General features: G+C 35.8%; 2 protein-coding genes and 1 long non-coding RNA gene across 5 annotated transcripts; 1 reads left to right on the forward strand and 2 right to left on the reverse strand.

Moving 5' to 3' along the window:
- Window positions 1-4,006: 4,006 nt before the first annotated feature.
- On the forward strand, window positions 4,007-6,560 carry LOC114725061 (elongation factor 1-delta-like). The gene is made up of 8 exons (XM_028911517.1): window positions 4,007-4,105; window positions 4,376-4,487; window positions 4,575-4,691; window positions 4,953-5,046; window positions 5,344-5,467; window positions 5,565-5,678; window positions 5,802-5,963; window positions 6,105-6,560. Coding segments are annotated over exons 2-8 (699 nt in total). The 5' UTR covers window positions 4,007-4,105; window positions 4,376-4,401; the 3' UTR covers window positions 6,107-6,560.
- Window positions 6,561-7,690: 1,130 nt separating this feature from the next.
- Window positions 7,691-12,544, reverse strand: LOC114725070 (uncharacterized). 3 transcript variants are annotated; one of them, XR_003738386.1, is made up of 7 exons: window positions 12,244-12,540; window positions 11,074-11,119; window positions 10,123-10,234; window positions 9,810-9,880; window positions 8,902-9,011; window positions 8,524-8,615; window positions 7,691-7,973 (listed from the first exon to the last, which is right to left on the reverse strand). XR_003738386.1 is itself a non-coding variant. In XM_028911540.1 (6 exons), the coding sequence occupies exons 1-6, from the start codon at window positions 12,361-12,363 to the stop codon at window positions 8,577-8,579; spliced, it is 495 nt and encodes a 164-aa protein (XP_028767373.1). In that variant the 5' UTR covers window positions 12,364-12,544; the 3' UTR covers window positions 8,231-8,576. The 3 variants fall into 3 exon arrangements, 2 of the variants coding, with proteins under 2 accessions (XP_028767373.1, XP_028767360.1); XM_028911540.1 differs by lacking the exon at window positions 7,691-7,973 and having other exon boundaries at window positions 8,231-8,615; window positions 10,123-10,231; window positions 12,244-12,544; XM_028911527.1 differs by lacking the exon at window positions 7,691-7,973 and having other exon boundaries at window positions 8,231-8,615; window positions 12,244-12,539.
- A 1,637-nt stretch (window positions 12,545-14,181) lies between these two features.
- On the reverse strand, window positions 14,182-16,763 carry LOC114725105 (uncharacterized). Its single transcript, XR_003738398.1, has 5 exons — window positions 16,583-16,763; window positions 15,325-15,570; window positions 15,130-15,224; window positions 14,904-15,056; window positions 14,182-14,700 (listed from the first exon to the last, which is right to left on the reverse strand). It is a non-coding gene; the product is annotated as an uncharacterized LOC114725105 (long non-coding RNA).
- Window positions 16,764-16,770: the final 7 nt, after the last annotated feature.

A 16,770-nucleotide genomic window follows, 5' to 3' on the forward strand; every position in this document is an offset into this window, starting at 1 on the left:
ATAAATACAAAGACCAAAATTAAAATTTATTAAAAGTATTGACAACAAAACCAAAAGTGCAGATAAAGAATGAACTTAAATATGTGATAGAGAACAAAGAAATTGATTTTCATAGACAAAATCGATTTTTCCCGGAAAAAATCTCCCTATAATCTGTAATAAAATGTAATATCCAACGTTTAAATACATGTTCTACTACTTTCAGATATGATTTCATCAATTTAAGAGGGTCCAATCATTTTCACCATGCTCAGTTCCCCTTCAATTATATACAGCATATTTTTAGTTACCTGCAAATGGCTTTCATATTAGAGGTTTCTTAACCTGGTCGAGGATAAGTCACACACAATCAAAAAAAAAAAAAAAGTTGCACATGCTGAGAATAATTGCGCTAGGTAATTTCTGACAAAAAGACTGCAAAATAGGGATTTTTGGGGGATTTTTTTTTCATACTTTAATGAATTTTGGCTCTAATTCTAATAGCTACTGTTCTTGATTTTAATCCACGTAATTTTATTGAGTTTCAATTTTGATCCATATACTTAATAGCATTAACAAAATTAAACTCATATCCAAAACGCTTTAAATGGAAGAAGCTATATAAACGAAAAAACTCAGGCCGTGGCTGTGGATCAGGCAAAAAAATAGCGCCATGAAGTTCAAGATTTATAGATCCGTTTTCCTTCTTTTTTTTTTCCCGCAGGATATTCGTCTTGCTTGGATCGATTGAATAATGAGAAGTGGGGCCTCATGACCCAACCGGTTAAGATCCCTCAGGATCATGAGAAAAAACCCTAGCAACGAACTGAGATGATTTTAGTGAAAATATAAAAAAGGTAATTAGACACCAAATTTTGTGATTTGTTATTTTTTATTCTTAATATAAGAGCTAGATAATTAATTCAGAGAGATTAAAAAATTAATTAATTTAGTTATTTGTAATAAATATGTGTAGATTTTCTTAAATAATCATTATTGAATCATATATGTTAGAACTATATACTTTACAATTAATATGGATTTTTTTTGGAACACATTATGAATTTAGAAGAGAAAATAGATTGAGATTTTATATTTAGGAGTAAGATTATATATGTTATTTTTCTGCTCAATGGTCAATATATATCAGGCCAGGATGGGGATCAATAAAAAAAATTCAAATATCTGAGGGCAGAAAAAACCAAATATGAGGGAGAAAATCTAATTAGAATATGGTGATGTGATTATATTTAATTTGATTATGATTGATTTTGACTTACTTATCTGGTATATTATAGTTTCTTGTTCTATTTGGTTGGTCGTAATTGGTATAACTTAGACTATTTTTAAGTTACTTTGGATTTGAGGCCGGAGGTATTAAGATTAAAATTCTTCCAACAAATATATTTTTCGGCTTTCAAACTTAATTGATTACATGCATCAAATGATTGTAACAATGAGATTTTTTTTTTCATCCCATTTTTAAGTAGTAATGACAAATCTCCTCCAAGGAATTTACAATAAAAAAGTGGATTTCATTCAACTAATCTACTTTTAACATAAACTGGAAACACATTTGGAAGCTGAAGATATCCTAGAGATGCAAATCTTTCGCCTGGCTCATGTACCATGAACGCTTAATGACGAACAAACATAAGCTTAAATGTGGTATTCACCAGACTAGGCTTTGTGATAGGTGCAAGCAGGACACGAAAGATGAAGTTCACGTCCTTCAAGGCTGTGCCAGTATAAAGACGGTCTGGAAATCGATTGTAAAACAAGAATTCCACGACAGATTTTTTGCTAGCAATCTTAAAGACTGGGTCCGCATGAACATGATAAGAGACGTGGGAAATTTAGAGGTTGAGTGGAAAAGCTTCCTTGTCATCTTTTCTTGGCTTATCTGGAAAGCTAGAAACGAGTTTATCCATTCAAATACAGATACAAACCTACATATGATGCTTGCAAGGGCACTTGCGTTTCTGAACTGCGTGTGCAACAGCGTTACAAGGCTCAGAGGAGTCGACTTTAGATCACCTCAACATTTGGTGACTCAAAGAAATGAAGAGGACACCAGAAATAGACTGGTGCTGGAGGTTGATGGGGCCTTCTCAGGCTACCAGAGTCGCACGGCTTGTGGGGGTGTAATCAAACGCCAAGATACTCTTGTGGAAGGTTTCCTCCTCAACCTTAATCAAGTAGACCACGTCACAGCCGAGCTTTAGGGCTGCTTAAAGGGTCTGAAGAGGGCTTGGGATCTGGGAGAAAGAGAAATCATCTTAAGAAGCGACTCGTCAGAGGCTATGGCTCTTGTATCAGGTAGTGACAACAGTGTGCATGAGGATGGGGAGGTGATACAGGAAATTAAAAGCATGCTTGCTTGGGAATGGCAGGTCGAACATCAAGTCATCAGTAGAAAAGAAAACTATATGACTAGCGCACTTGCTAAGCTCGCCTTGAACGAAGCTGGAGGACTTCAGGTCCCGAGTCCTAGTTCGGTGACAAGGATGGTTGCGTTTCCTACTGTTAGTTAGTTGCTGTTTTCCAGTCTATCAAAAAAAAAAATTCTACCTTGTATATAAAGATTGAGAAACAAATAAGTATAGGCTCTAACAAAATAAGACCCATGAGTGATGAACTAAGGCTTACCCCACACATTGCCTTCCACACCTTGCTGGCGCTTCTTTCTATGAACATTTTTCCTCAAAATCGAACTCACTCTGTGATATCACAGTGAATTTAGGGAAGAAGGACTGAGGATGAAAAAATATACTCATTAATTCTTATTGTATTTGATTATGTGTACCGACTTGCATTTGATTGTAATGATCAAAATTTTCTAATCCATTACTCCCAGACTAACATTAGATATTGAGTTGAACCCATAAGTTCCTATATACTTCTCCGGTTCTTAATATAACACTTAATTAACTAATTTGATTAGATTAAGGAAGTCAGGTAAGTTAGTTAATTATGAGAAATATGACATGTTTTTCCTAAAACACCACAATTATCTTCCTTAACATCCCCTCTCTCTCTTCTACTTGATTATTGTTGAGGGAGTATCTATAGGAATAATTTAGAAAAAAATTGACAAGTATGAGAAATAGGTTTTATATTTAGAACCAAAATCAATTTAACAATTAGGTTCTATATTAAACATCGGAAGAGTATAAAGGAGTTTTCATACAATTTGCGATCTGACGGTATGATCAATGGCTTGATGAGCCATGGGCTAAAGTTTGTCCCAGACATTGTCTTTTACTTGTTTATGCTTTTCTTCGCAGGCTTTTTTTCCCTCAAACCCAACTCACTTTTCTTATTAGGCTGTAGGTTTTTGTTCTGGTGTTGAAAAATTGATTTCGCGTTGCACAGAATAAACACAAAAAGTTTTATCTTATAAAACATAAAAATATTTTTTAAGCTAATCAAAACAACTTCTTAAGTTACCTCTGAATGGGGCTTTGGTTGAGTTAGATCAATTTTCTCAGATTTTTGGGTGAGATGCTTTCATTTACCAACCCAGTTTCCCAAAAACTATCTTTACACACAAGCATGCCATCTAATGGGTAAGCCGTGAGTAAAGGGACCTGATTTTGGTGATCATGTGAACAATCTAAATCGTCCATGTTAAATCTAAACAGTCCAAATTTAATATTTTTAATTAATCATTCTTTATATAAATTTTTTTTGAGAAAATAATAGTTAAGAAATTATTTTTTATTTTTGATCTTATACCCATTAAATCAATTATTTTGAAAAAATAAAAAAATTAAATCTAAATTGATATGAATAATTGAGATTTGATGAATTTATTTTTCAGAAGGCTAAAAAACAGATGAGTTTATTTTTCATGAGCATCCAAACTCATTTAGAGACACGCAAGTTCAAAACTCTTCGAAAATGCTAATAGCACTAAGCCTTATTGGCAACCAAAATGTTTTCACTTGGGTCACGAATTTTGAGTAACAAAAGATCCGGTTCTTTATTCATCGAAGCCAACCCGAGGCCCAAATTACCCGGTTCACCATAAAATCCCTCGCCGAGTTCCCGTTTCCCATCTCTGCCCTAGTCGTCCACAGCCTCCAAGATCCAGGTGCACAGGGATCCCCCGCCTCCATTCACCGTAAGTTCCTCTTCTCATCTAGTGTCTCAATTTGAGGGTTTTTGGAAGCTTGTATTGGGATCTAGTTATGGATGTAGTCCATGTAATTAGTTATTATCTACTGATGATTACTGATAAAAGTAGAATGGAAGCGGTTTCTCTTTGGTCCTTGTTTTCCTTATGGTTCTATTTTCTACAAAACACTTGAGGAAAATCTCAATTCCCTTTGCTGTATACTGAGTTATAGATACATCAAACACTTACATGGAACTCTTTATATGCGCACTGTAGAAGCAAAGGAATTATATACATCAGAAATGGCAGTCACATTGGCTAACGTTAACTCTGCTTCTGGCTTGAAAAAGCTCGATGAATACCTTCTCACTCGCAGTTATATAACTGGGTAAGTCGCTATATTTATTGCTTTTTCTATTTTACCCCCCCCCCCCCAAAAGTTTATAGGCGGCGCTCATTTACTATCTCTTTTCAGGTATCAAGCTTCAAAGGACGATATTACAGTGCATGCAGCCCTGTCTAAGGCCCCATCGGCTGAATATGTGAACGCTTCCCGGTGGTACAAGCACATTGATGCTCTATTGAGAATCTCGTAAGTTCTGATCCCAGGCCTGGTTATGGATTGAAGTCGTGTAATTGGGTGTTGCTACTAGATGCACGGCCGTTCAATTCCTTTCGTTCACTCTGCATTTTATTTGTGATGATCTGACAGATCACGGCGTGTTTTTATGTCTGAGTTTGTGATTTCCCTTGTGTTTAATGCATCATAATTTTACACTTTGTCTAAGAATAATAGTTAACGTCACTACTTTCTTGCTTCTTATTCGATCTATTACTCATTTTGTTCATACAGGGGTGTATCTGGTGACGGATGTGGAGTCAAAGTGGAGGGATCTCTTCCCGTAGCAGACGAAACCATTGCCACTCCTCCACCTGCTGACACAAAGGCAAGTATTTTCCTCAGTTGTATTCAAGCTTCAAGTTATCCACTAACTGGGTTCACTAATGAATAAATGTAATATGATTTTATTATATTCATTGTTTTACGTATGTTTTTCTTCCATCCTTCACCTCCTGCTTTATTTCTCCATTTTATCTTCCTTTCTGGATATATATATTCTGTAGCTCTTAACTGAAGTAGTGAGCCATCTGGAGCTCAGTTATGTGCTACTGTCATTTATGTTACCAAATTTGTGTTTTTGGACAACTCATTCTAATGGTTGACCAACTATAATGTTATTCAGGCCACATCCGCTGAGGATGATGATGATGATGATGTGGATTTATTTGGTGAAGAGACTGAAGAAGAAAAGAAGGCTGCTGAAGAACGGGCAGCTGCCGTGAAGGCATCTTCAAAGAAGAAAGAATGTAAATTATCTTGCTGACTTAACTGCCTTTGGGTCCTGACATGTTCTTCTAACACCTGTTTCCTGAATAATGACGTTTTTGCTGATTGGATTATCAGCTGGGAAGTCATCTGTTTTGCTGGATGTGAAGCCCTGGGATGACGAGACAGACATGAAGAAGCTTGAAGAAGCAGTGAGAGGGGTTCAGATGGAAGGATTGCATTGGGGTGCATGTAAGCTAATATTTTCTAACCATATTCAAATGATACATAGATCGTCCTTTATGCTTTCCTCAGTATAACCTACGTTCATCATGAGCCATGTTGTTTGCAAGTCTAATATGATCAATTTCACAGCCAAACTTGCCCCCGTTGGGTACGGTATCAAGAAGCTGCAAATTATGCTTACTATAGTGGATGACCTGGTCTCTGTTGACAGCCTCATTGAGGAACATCTCATGAGCGAGCCAGTTAATGAATATGTCCAGAGCTGTGACATTGTGGCCTTCAATAAAATATGTAAGTATATTCTAAAGCTTTTTTTTTTTTAATAATATAGAGATTCCTGAATATTGTATTTATTAAGTGAGGGAACGTGCGACTCATGATCCATGATTGGTATTTGGTTCTAATTCTGTCTCGTAACTTTTGTTGTTTCAGAATCTGAGGTTTGGGTAGACTTGGACCGTCCTGCCAACGGCTGAGAAGTTTCTAGTGTTAAGATATCTTTAGTGCCACTTGCATATCTTGAGATGTTTTACTTTCTAGAAGCCTCCCTGTTATTTTTGTAGTGTTATGTTTCGTCAAGTGTCGTTTTATTTCATTGTTGTTGCTGATGATTTGCATGTATTTGGCGTATGTTTTCCATTTATTATTCGGAGGTTTCAACTATTGAGCGGGTACCAAATTTTGGCTTTCGTTTTTCGGGTCAAAATCTAGTGGCTTCACAGATCCTTAGGATTGTATTGTTATATGATAAATGTGCTTGTTGATGCAGAGACCTTAGGCCTGTGGCTTACAATTAGAAAGAAATTCCTAGCCTGAGTATCGTATTGTTTAAAATATTGCGTTGTGGGGGACATTTATTAAGTAATGCAATTGTTTCTATCAGCGGAATCGAAGGCTTAAATTACAAATGTGTTAATCCTCAGGTAATTTGAGAGGCCGAGAATTTGTAAGTATAACCCTAATCTATGTTTAAAATTTATTGAACGATGTCTTGCTGCCCAAGCTATGAAGCCACGAACAATATATATCGTTATTATGAGGTGTCTTGTGGTGCATATAAGCCTTTTATTATATTGTTTTTCATCATGTCGGACGAGAAATGTTTAAGATGTTAACTGTGTTGCAGCACCGAGAGATTAATGAAAATGTCAGAATATCACTCTTAAGGTTTTAAAAAAAGAAAATAATTACCAGAAACCTACTAATAATAAACAGTTAACATGTTTTTTATTTTTTACACTGGAAGCGTACCAGTTATTATGTCGGTTCTTATGGGAATTTCTAGTAATAATTTTTCTTCCTTGAGACCAAATGGCAGTTCCCTCAAAATGATGCTACTTCCAGTCCTGTGGCTATCTTGGAATTGAGCTGTACAATTTACTGTCTCCATTGAAATGATCTTTATTGAGCATTCTTTTTCCATGGTTTTAATTTTAAAAATTCTAAAAATACCAAGTGGAAAAATAAGACATATTTGAAAATGTTTTCTACACTGCTTTATTGAATGCTATTTAACTAAACCTAGGACTTCAAGACTTATTGTTTTCAAAAAAAAAAAAAAAACCTAAGCCACCAAAACCTAGGACTTAAAATTTAGTCGTCGCTAGGATTTCTGGGGTTTATGCGAACCAAGAGATTAAGCAACCAATGTTCTCAACGATATATCGAAACTCATGGATCCTAAAGTGTTAATTTTCCTCAATAGTCCAAAGCGATATCTCCCAAGAAATTACTAAGTAATTACGGGGAATATGGATGCTTGATCCTTGGCACAATTTTACAAAGATGGGTGTGTCGTGCTGTCACCTGATCGAATTTTACAAACATCATTATTGCTATCACAGGAAGAAACACTACTAAGATTGAGAACGGACCAGAAATGCAGTGTTTTAAATAATTTATTCCCAATGCTACAGTGCAAGTGCAATTGAAAACCAACGAATGCGCTTTGTGCCCACTTCACCGCCAAGACCTCAGGCCAATCCTAGTGTAGGGCGGTACATAACAGGATATAGATATGCGTGTGAGAAGGAACTATAATAATACCATTATTTAATGCCATAAGAGATGACGAGTACTAGTTCAACAAGTTCTTATTGAAACCATCTAAACCAATCGGCAGGAAAATATTCTTAATAAAACAGATAGCCCCACGTCGTCTTGTCTGGCATCAGCCTTAACACTGTCATCTGGTGTCTGATTTTATTGACAGACTAAAAAGTTAAAAATACTGGCTTCCTTCAATTACGAAGCTAGCCATTTGTTTATTGCCAATATACTCGAAAATGACGAGAAAGACACCTGTACGCACCAAGGGAAATACATAATTCAACAAATTTTAGGTGAAGGAAACTCCCATGAGAATGTATCATATTATGGATTTGTGATATGACGCCAACATTGTAAAATTTTATTTCCCAAATATGCACTGCCCTCGAATGAGACTCAACCATAATCTACCTCTCCGATTATAATTTAATTCCCTGAAAATTTTGAGAAACATAGAGCGGCCAGCAGGCTTCTTGTTGACTTTCACATGGCTGAATTTTCAAGGTAGAGACTAAATAAAAACAAGAATATATGCATTTTAGTCAAATTAAATGTTGTTCTAATGAGTTTTTCACCGTTGGATCTCCTTGAGGTTTGTGTAAATTTGTTTTATCATACACAACATTCTCGAGATGATCTATTGGTGAAGCAGCCCAAAACACATGCTAAGCAGAAAACATAGCATAACATTTAACCACAGAAAATAGAAACGGGGGGAAAAAAAAAAACAACAGTTTGCACTGACCACTGATGCTTGATAAAAGAAGTGTCCTGGCTCCTGATTCTAAGATACTAGTCTTACCTATCCAATATTATATGTCTTCGAGGGCGGAGTATTTGTCCTCCACGCAATGCTCAGCCATTAGCATTTTTTAGACGCGCAATGAGCTCATCCTACAGAAGTTTACTTTTGTGATATTAGTAAAGACAAACCCCCAGAAAAGAATAAATAAAACGGGCAAGAAATCTGACAAGTAGTCAGCCATCACTACATGCCAGTTCATATTACTATCAACTGGAATGAAATACTAGAAATTTGAAGAACTTGTTGCGATGTGTTTGTAAAGCCTATAGACAGCAAGTACTACTCTGAAAACTAAGGATTGCTCGTTAAGAAAAATAAAACAGCCAAGATTGTGAAATGAGCTACTGTATGAATGCATTTCATCTCAATACTTGCCTTCTTTCCTTTTGGGGGAAGGCCTTTAGCTTTCAACAGAGCTCGAAGCCTCTCTACAGTCAAGCTCTGTAAGTCCCTTTCCCTTGTAGAAGTCTGACTGTTTGACCCCTCTGCAAATTGGAAAGCCAAAAAAGGACAAGGAGTGACTTATATATCATCCATGGCAGACCACAGAAATATGCAGAGCAATACATATCTAAAATTCAGCTTAATTAATATATGGAAACCACAAACCAACAGGTTTTTGGTAGGTGAATTTTCATCTGTGAACTAGGATTTACAAGTACATAGACAAGAACAAAGGCTGCACTCCATGTTTAGGCAAGATAAACACAAAATTTGAAAAATAAAGTTGACACAGCATTGAATGATTACAATTAATGTACCAGTATGCATGATATGCTAACCGGCGTAACAACTAGCCTTCAAGGACAAAGGGCACACCATGCACAGAGCTAAACAAAGACAAGTATTGACTGGCTAACATTAAAAAACCTTTTCTAACAACAATTCTAAACAAACAGATCCACACATGGAAACAGATTAACGCACATAGCAAACATGACTACTCGATATAATGTATGTTCTGAAGTTTAAATTGTATTTCAATATTCTACAAAGTAGCCGGCAATCGTGCTTGAGAGGTGTCATGTCCTGACATCATTATGTACCAGACAGAAATAATACCTCAACTTTGGGATGCATCCACAGGAAATTGGGAATAAAAATGTCATTTTCTAAAAGACATGATGAGCTAATAATCTCAGTGTCAATAAATAAATAAATAATCATTTCCATTATTAAGAAACGCAGGTGATCAGAAAAAAGTGCATTAATGTGACTGAGAAGTGTAGTAACACATACATAAACTAAAACCAAATATAAATACTATGACCATATGAATTCACCTTGTCTAGAGTTCACTTGACTATTCATTCTCTTTGCAGAAGCTCTGGTATCTAGAATCTTTTCACCAGCCCTGATTAAAGATGAGCGAGACAACTCAAAATCACTTGACTAAGATAAAATATACACTCAATAATTGTGAAGATGTAAACAAATGTTCACATGAAGGACAATATGTAGTAGGACAAAATTATCAAGAAAGATGTTTGCGGAGGAGAGTAAATGCAGATATTGCCATTGAAAAACTTGTCTATAGATCATATCATATTATTTCATTACAAAATCACATTTTCATCAAAAAAGTGGGACTGATACCTCTTCCTTGAGCCCTCAGTTCCCTCCTTTGAACAGGAGTCCCCTTTGTGTTTCTTCAGCGTGAGTGATCTAATCAGTATGTTTTGTTGATTTGTCTTAACATATTGGTCCTCTGGATATGCAACAGAGTCAGAAGTTTTACCAAGCAACAACTATCTACACCAGAAAACATTTAAATTTTGTAGAAATGCACAGACTAGATAGCTAGCATATATAGGATGAAACCCAAGTTTAAAAGCACAAATAGTGACAGATTTACCAAGCATTGTAGGATAAATAACAATAGCAACTGACATGGAGAACAAAAATCAATAGTGTAAAAAGTGTATATGTATTTTACCTTGAGAAATCTAAGACAATGAATTTCGGCATGCTTAACAGAGACAAATTATACTTTAAGATTGCAATATTACACTTCATTATTATCTGCAAAGTAAATTGCCCCAAAAATTGCACCTTCTGATATCAAAAGCCTTGAAAATCTTTTGTATAGTATAAACAACCTACAATTTCACATAGTAAGTTTGCTATGTATGTGAGCACTTTTCAGGATTAAATTGATCCCTTGTCTATTGATATGCCAACAACATAGAAGGGCTCAGGCAACAAAGCATGTGTTAAAGTCTACCATCTCAAAGTAGATGCCATAATGGACTCAAAAAGATTTCAATAAAATGGTAACATTCATCAGCAGGGCATGTTATAAGTAAAAGAGAAGCACCTGAACCTGATCAAGTATAACGTTCCTTATGGGTGCTAGAAAGACAAGTGTAGAAAACTCATGAGCTATATGTATCATAAAATATCAATTATGGAATCTTGAGGCCAACTTCTGAAATAGGAAAAACTTATGTTTTAAAAAATAAGCGGCTATTTCATTTGCCACGTTATGCATTAGAAGCTAGATCAGACAACATGCCAAAATACTTCAAGAAGAATGCACGAGCAGACCTGGTGGACAGGTATCATGATCACAAATATAAACCCGCATACCACCCTGCATAGTTATTTGCCAAACAGGATTAGGTCAAATTCAAACAACAACATATGACATCGGGGTTATCATGATAGTACACGAAGATTCAATTTACCGTAGACAATCTCCACAAATAAGTGGATAAAATATGTTAGAAAGTCAATAAACGCAATTATTGCCACTTGATTCCGGGTAATGTGCGTATAGAAAAATCAGAATAAACTTATCACAAAGTAATCGCATCATTGGAAGTAAAGAGTACATGAAAAACAAGGTTTCTGCCATATTCCAGGAGTTAGAAAAGCATTAATGAGTGGCAAAAAAAAGAAAAAAAAAAAGAAAAGCATTAATGAGAAATTGCATCCGCAATATTACCACACCCAAGTTTATGTGCCTATTTCCTTAGCATAAATTAACATCTCAATCTTTCCCAAGCCATAAACCATTTACGGGAGTTATGCTACAGAACATTCTTCAGTGTTGTTGAGTTATATGCCAGTATAAATCAGAGTGACTTATAAAACCGCTCTGGATAAAAAAGAATGAACAATTGAGAGAAAACTCCCAATTTCTTCCTAGGAAAAATGGTTAGTGAACGGATACAACTACCCCTGTGATTAATAAGAACTAGAGCAATTGTCACTGTAAAAAAATACTACTTACAACATCTAATGTAAAACAAATCAAAGGGGCCTTCGCCACACCAGAAGACACGTGGCATACTTCTGCCAATTTTTCCAGAAAAGACACAATCCTCTTTCATATCCTATAAATTAACAGCACCCCGTGTTCCCATTATAAAAATACCTATGAAAGTTCGACACTGTGAATTCCAAGGCCTTTCACTTGACATAACACAGTGTTCTGACGGCGCCGCAGTCCTAATATCTCTCGCGAAATGCCAATGCCGTCTCCAAGATGCCTAAAATCCATTGTAATACTAAAGTAAAAATGGAATAACATCAGTGCTGCACCCTATCAAAAACACAAAGCATCCAAATTCCGAACTACATCCGATTATTGATATTAGATCAGTTGGCTTCGCTAATTAAGATGAACAAACAAGAAATTTAAGTGAAATAAAGTACCGCAGGCATATAATCCAATAAATAAACACTGCAAAAACCGAAAAGACAAAATATTACCGGATTCGAAGAAATGACGGTGGATGAGAAGAGGCCTCGAGAGGGAAGATTGGAGAGGAACTCCGAAGGGGCGGATGGAGATGGATTTGTATCGGAAGAGTGAGAAGACAAGCCCTCCATTGAGGAACCAAAGAAGAAACCCTCAAAGTGAAACACAAAGCGAGCAAGAGGAAAGAGCGGATGAAGGTCTTCGAACCGAGTAGTTAATAGTGACTGCTGGCGCTCACGACCCCGTAAGCTGAGGTTCTGTGCTAGATTTACGGAAAGGGCAACTCGTCAAAAAATTTTGGACTCCCCGCGGACCAGATCCCTACTCAAGTACTGTCCTTTCGCTCCCAACCCCAATAATGGGTTCTGGATTTCTTTACTTTTCCAGTGTGACATACGGTCAAGTCTCAAGTTCTTATCCTGCACTGGTATTTCGTGCGCAAAACAAAAATTATATGAAAAGTATTTTTACTTTGAACGTTAATTAATTAATTAATTTTATAGCAATAAAAAATTGTTGATAAATGCTCTCTCTCTCTCTCTCTCTATATATATATATAAACAGAATGCTTGTATGAACAACGGAAGTAGGATTTTTGCAATTTTGTGCTTATGATTTTAATTCTCGTTCAGAAAAGGAGGTATTTTGAGTTACTTGTGATATTAGTACATCAAAAGAGATGTATTTATATGTTTTATTTTGATTAGATATAATCAACTGTAAGACATTAACATCTTATAATTTCTAAAGGATCATTATATGTGTATATTTAATTGGAATACATTATAACGTAGATTGTTGATAAAAAACATAATGGTATATTAATGCATGAAATGATTTATAAAATCTTACTTTCTAGCTCACTATTTCACACATGCATATATATATATATATATATATATAGATATATGTATAATCTCCGTTTACTAGTGGCTGTATTCCAAAAGTATGGATGCTGTTTAAGGATGTTATTTAAGAACAGTTTTTCCTTCACGGTATTCTTCTACAAGAAAGTTTTAAATCTGGTCAAAAAAATACAAGAAAGTTTTAAATAAACTGTGGGATATGAAGCACAACCAGAACTCAAGCACGGGGAGATTATAATCAAACAATATATTTTTATAGGTAGGAAATACTGGTACGAACGCAAAACAAAAGAAACTAAATACTATATAAGTACTATATATACACACACATATATACTCTTTTGGTCATTAACATAAAACTTAATTATTGAGTTGAATTTAATCCTCTTACATTTACCAGTTTTTCTTAAATTACCCTTATAGATACTCTTTCAATCATAACTGAATAAGAGAGGAGAAGGATAATAAAGAAGATGATTATAATGTTTTAACAAAAACATGCCCTATTTCTTATAATTAACTAACTTATCTAACTTTGTTAATCTAATCAAATTAGTTATATAGGTCTTCTCTTAAAGATTGGAAGAGTATTAAATAGATAGATAGACAGGTTTACATTTTTGCAGATTCAAACAGTGGAATTTGATCACCATGCAATTCAAAAGCATTCTGGATCACTTTGGATAACTTTTTCAGTCCAATCCAAAAGTTCAATCATACTTTACTTCCCAATTCTCTGCGGCACATTCCCTCACTTCTGCTCTCTTTAAAGTGGTTCATTCATTAGGTCGATGCACAAGGCTTTGACCACGCAAATAATATTGGACATTTCAGCTCTCCCAACCCAATCCTTGTTGTCAGCATCCATCACTTCATTAAATTCTTCCCACCATTACCATAAATATCCACGTGAGCAGCAGGTGCAGGTTGGAGTGGCATTGTGCTTCTGCCTTTCATTCAGAAGATAAGGAGAAAAGAAAATAAGTCAGTGGGAAAATGGTTGCGGGATTCTATCTCAACCTCCTGATCTTGAACTTTCTCTCTTATTTTCCTTCAATAACACGCACCAGAAAAAAGTGCAAAACTCCCAACACCCTTGCTCTTAAAATAAGAAATCATGATACTACAGCATTCCATAAATAAGCATCCAAGCCAACCAATTAAGTCACCTATCAAAGCCTTTAAAATGTGTGAAACTGATCTAGGGAGAATCGGGACGATAACAATCACATTAACAACAAGTAAAGAACACAAAATGTACACCACAATACGACAACATTATCCCTACAAAGTGAACCTGTCTGCTGATGTCCATGAATGCTGTATCCCATCAACAGTCACCACAGACTCAAAATGGTGTTTCAGAAGCAGATTTGACAGGACCTTCAATGTTCCTCTGATTTTTTAGACGCCCGGCTTCTCTTTTCCTCAATGCCGGATTGAGAAAATCTTTTTCGAATAACCTCCAAAACATCTTCTACTTTCACTCCTTTAATTGCCTGCAAAACCATGGCATGATATAGTAAATCTGCCATCTCTGAGGCAGCTCGTGACTTGTCCTCGTTGTTCTCGAGTGTTTGGCACAACTCATCGGCCTCCTCTCTGTCAGTACAAGTTATGGTTACAACCTAAAGGTACAGGTTCTATGTGTTTGATCAGTCTAGACTCTTCAAGCAAGTGGAATTTATCAATTTATGAGAAAAATTAAGTATAAAGAAAACCATCATACAAAAGCAATTTCACAACATGGTCAGAAATATTTTCCATGTCAACAGAATAACATGATTGAATTACAAATACCTTACCGGATTTTAGAGCACAGCAAATTATGGTCCAGCAGCAATCGCTTTGTCCATGAAGGCTTTCCAGTTTCTCCTTCTGCTAACTCTGCTTCGCGCTGGGAGATTGTTGACTCTAATGCATACAATGAGGTTAAAGCCATCTCTACTTCCTTTGGCCTATCACAGATAACTCAAATCAGTGAATCACTCAAACAATAAGAAATTTAATGATTGATTGATTGAAGCTAACCTCTTGCTCTTTTAACAAGTCAAAGACTGACGTATAATAGCATGTCTCTGACCCAGTATGACAGGTTGGCCCATCTGGCTTCCCAAGTATATAATCTAAAACAGAATTATTACAGAGAAAAAGCAATTACATTTCGTTGGAAATACTAAAGGCAAAATAAAACAATTCAGTATGAAGAGGAAAACAGGGTCTTACAGAATCACGATCACAGTCAAGGAAGACATCAAGAACATTAATGAAATTATTAGAGGTCTCTCCCTTTGTCCATAATGTTGACCGTGAGCGGCTATAGAATGTTGCCTTGCGAGAGGATATGGTTGCAGCGAGAGCATCTCTATTGGCAAAGCCTTGCATGAGTATGGCTCCTGTGTCCACGTTTTGAGCTATTGCCACCGCCAAACCTTTGCTGTCCCATTTCACGCTGTCTAGAAGTGATTCAACCTGAAATAAGCATAACCTGTAAGAATGTTTCAAACCACAATCACATCTACAGGAAAATTACTGCTATCACTTGATAAATACTAGCTAAAGTAGGATAATTTTTACCAGTTGACTCAACCACTAGGCCACCTCGCACAATCTTATGTATTACAAAACTGGATGCAGAATCAACTCACACAAGTGCGACATAACAATATTAGGAAGTACAAAGACAAGAACACCTGTGATAAATAGTCAACCCCTTTTCAATAATATCCTGCAGCTTTAGCTTATATAGAGACAACAATTAATCAGTAAAACATTAGTTGAGAAGCTCAAGTTTCAACTCGATTTTTTTTTCCCGGTTTACAGCCATACCTTTATGGCTATACCTATGATTGTGTGAAGAGAGAAAATCTAAATTTTAATAGATTATTTCTTATGATGTATTTTGAGATGTGAACAGTAAACTTATATGCTATTTTTGCAACTGCAATTTAAGATTATTTTCAGCAAAAGAGGTTGGCTTCCTCGATAAAGAACAGTAAACTGGGGTGAATAAGCCGGGTTTCTTATTTTCTCAACAGCTCCCTCGAGCAATTTCCCAGCTAGGCTCCTAAGTCAACAGACTCCTTTTCATTGTACTTCATTTTTATGATTCCATCCTCACATCATGATGTCTATGGAACATTGATGAAAAATGTTGGATCACAAACTTCGTAAGGCTGTTTTCAGTAATCCTTAAAAGCCCATTAATGAATATTCAACTTCAACAACTGAAATAGGGCTAGAAGAATCAAATTACTATTTTATGCCACCCAAAAACAGAAGATGGGAAATGTGTATATTATAATTTCTGTTTCAATGCATATTGATGAATCACTTGAAAGTAACATTTGTAATATAAGGGATTCAAGAACAATAATAATGATGTATTTTATGTTAATGATAGTGCAGTAAACAAGAATTTGTGCAACATGGTTCATACATAGATTCAATAAAGGGTCAAGCTACCTGATATATTTGTAAATACCTTGGGGTCGATGGAAATGTTTCTCTCTGATTGCTGGATTGAGGCAAAGCTACATGAGGACGTCCCCTCTTACCATTGTATTTGCCGCAGTCATAGCGCGAAAGATACAGATTGCTCTTGCGCAAAACGGTTGCAGATTGAATCATGTGAGCATATGGAGCAGCCATTTAAACACACAGGCAAATTCA

Source organism: Neltuma alba, unplaced genomic scaffold (assembly GCF_004799145.2).
Source record: "Neltuma alba isolate B1F8T4 unplaced genomic scaffold, ASM479914v2 tig00002391_pilon, whole genome shotgun sequence".
NCBI classification, from domain to species: domain Eukaryota; kingdom Viridiplantae; phylum Streptophyta; class Magnoliopsida; order Fabales; family Fabaceae; genus Neltuma; species Neltuma alba.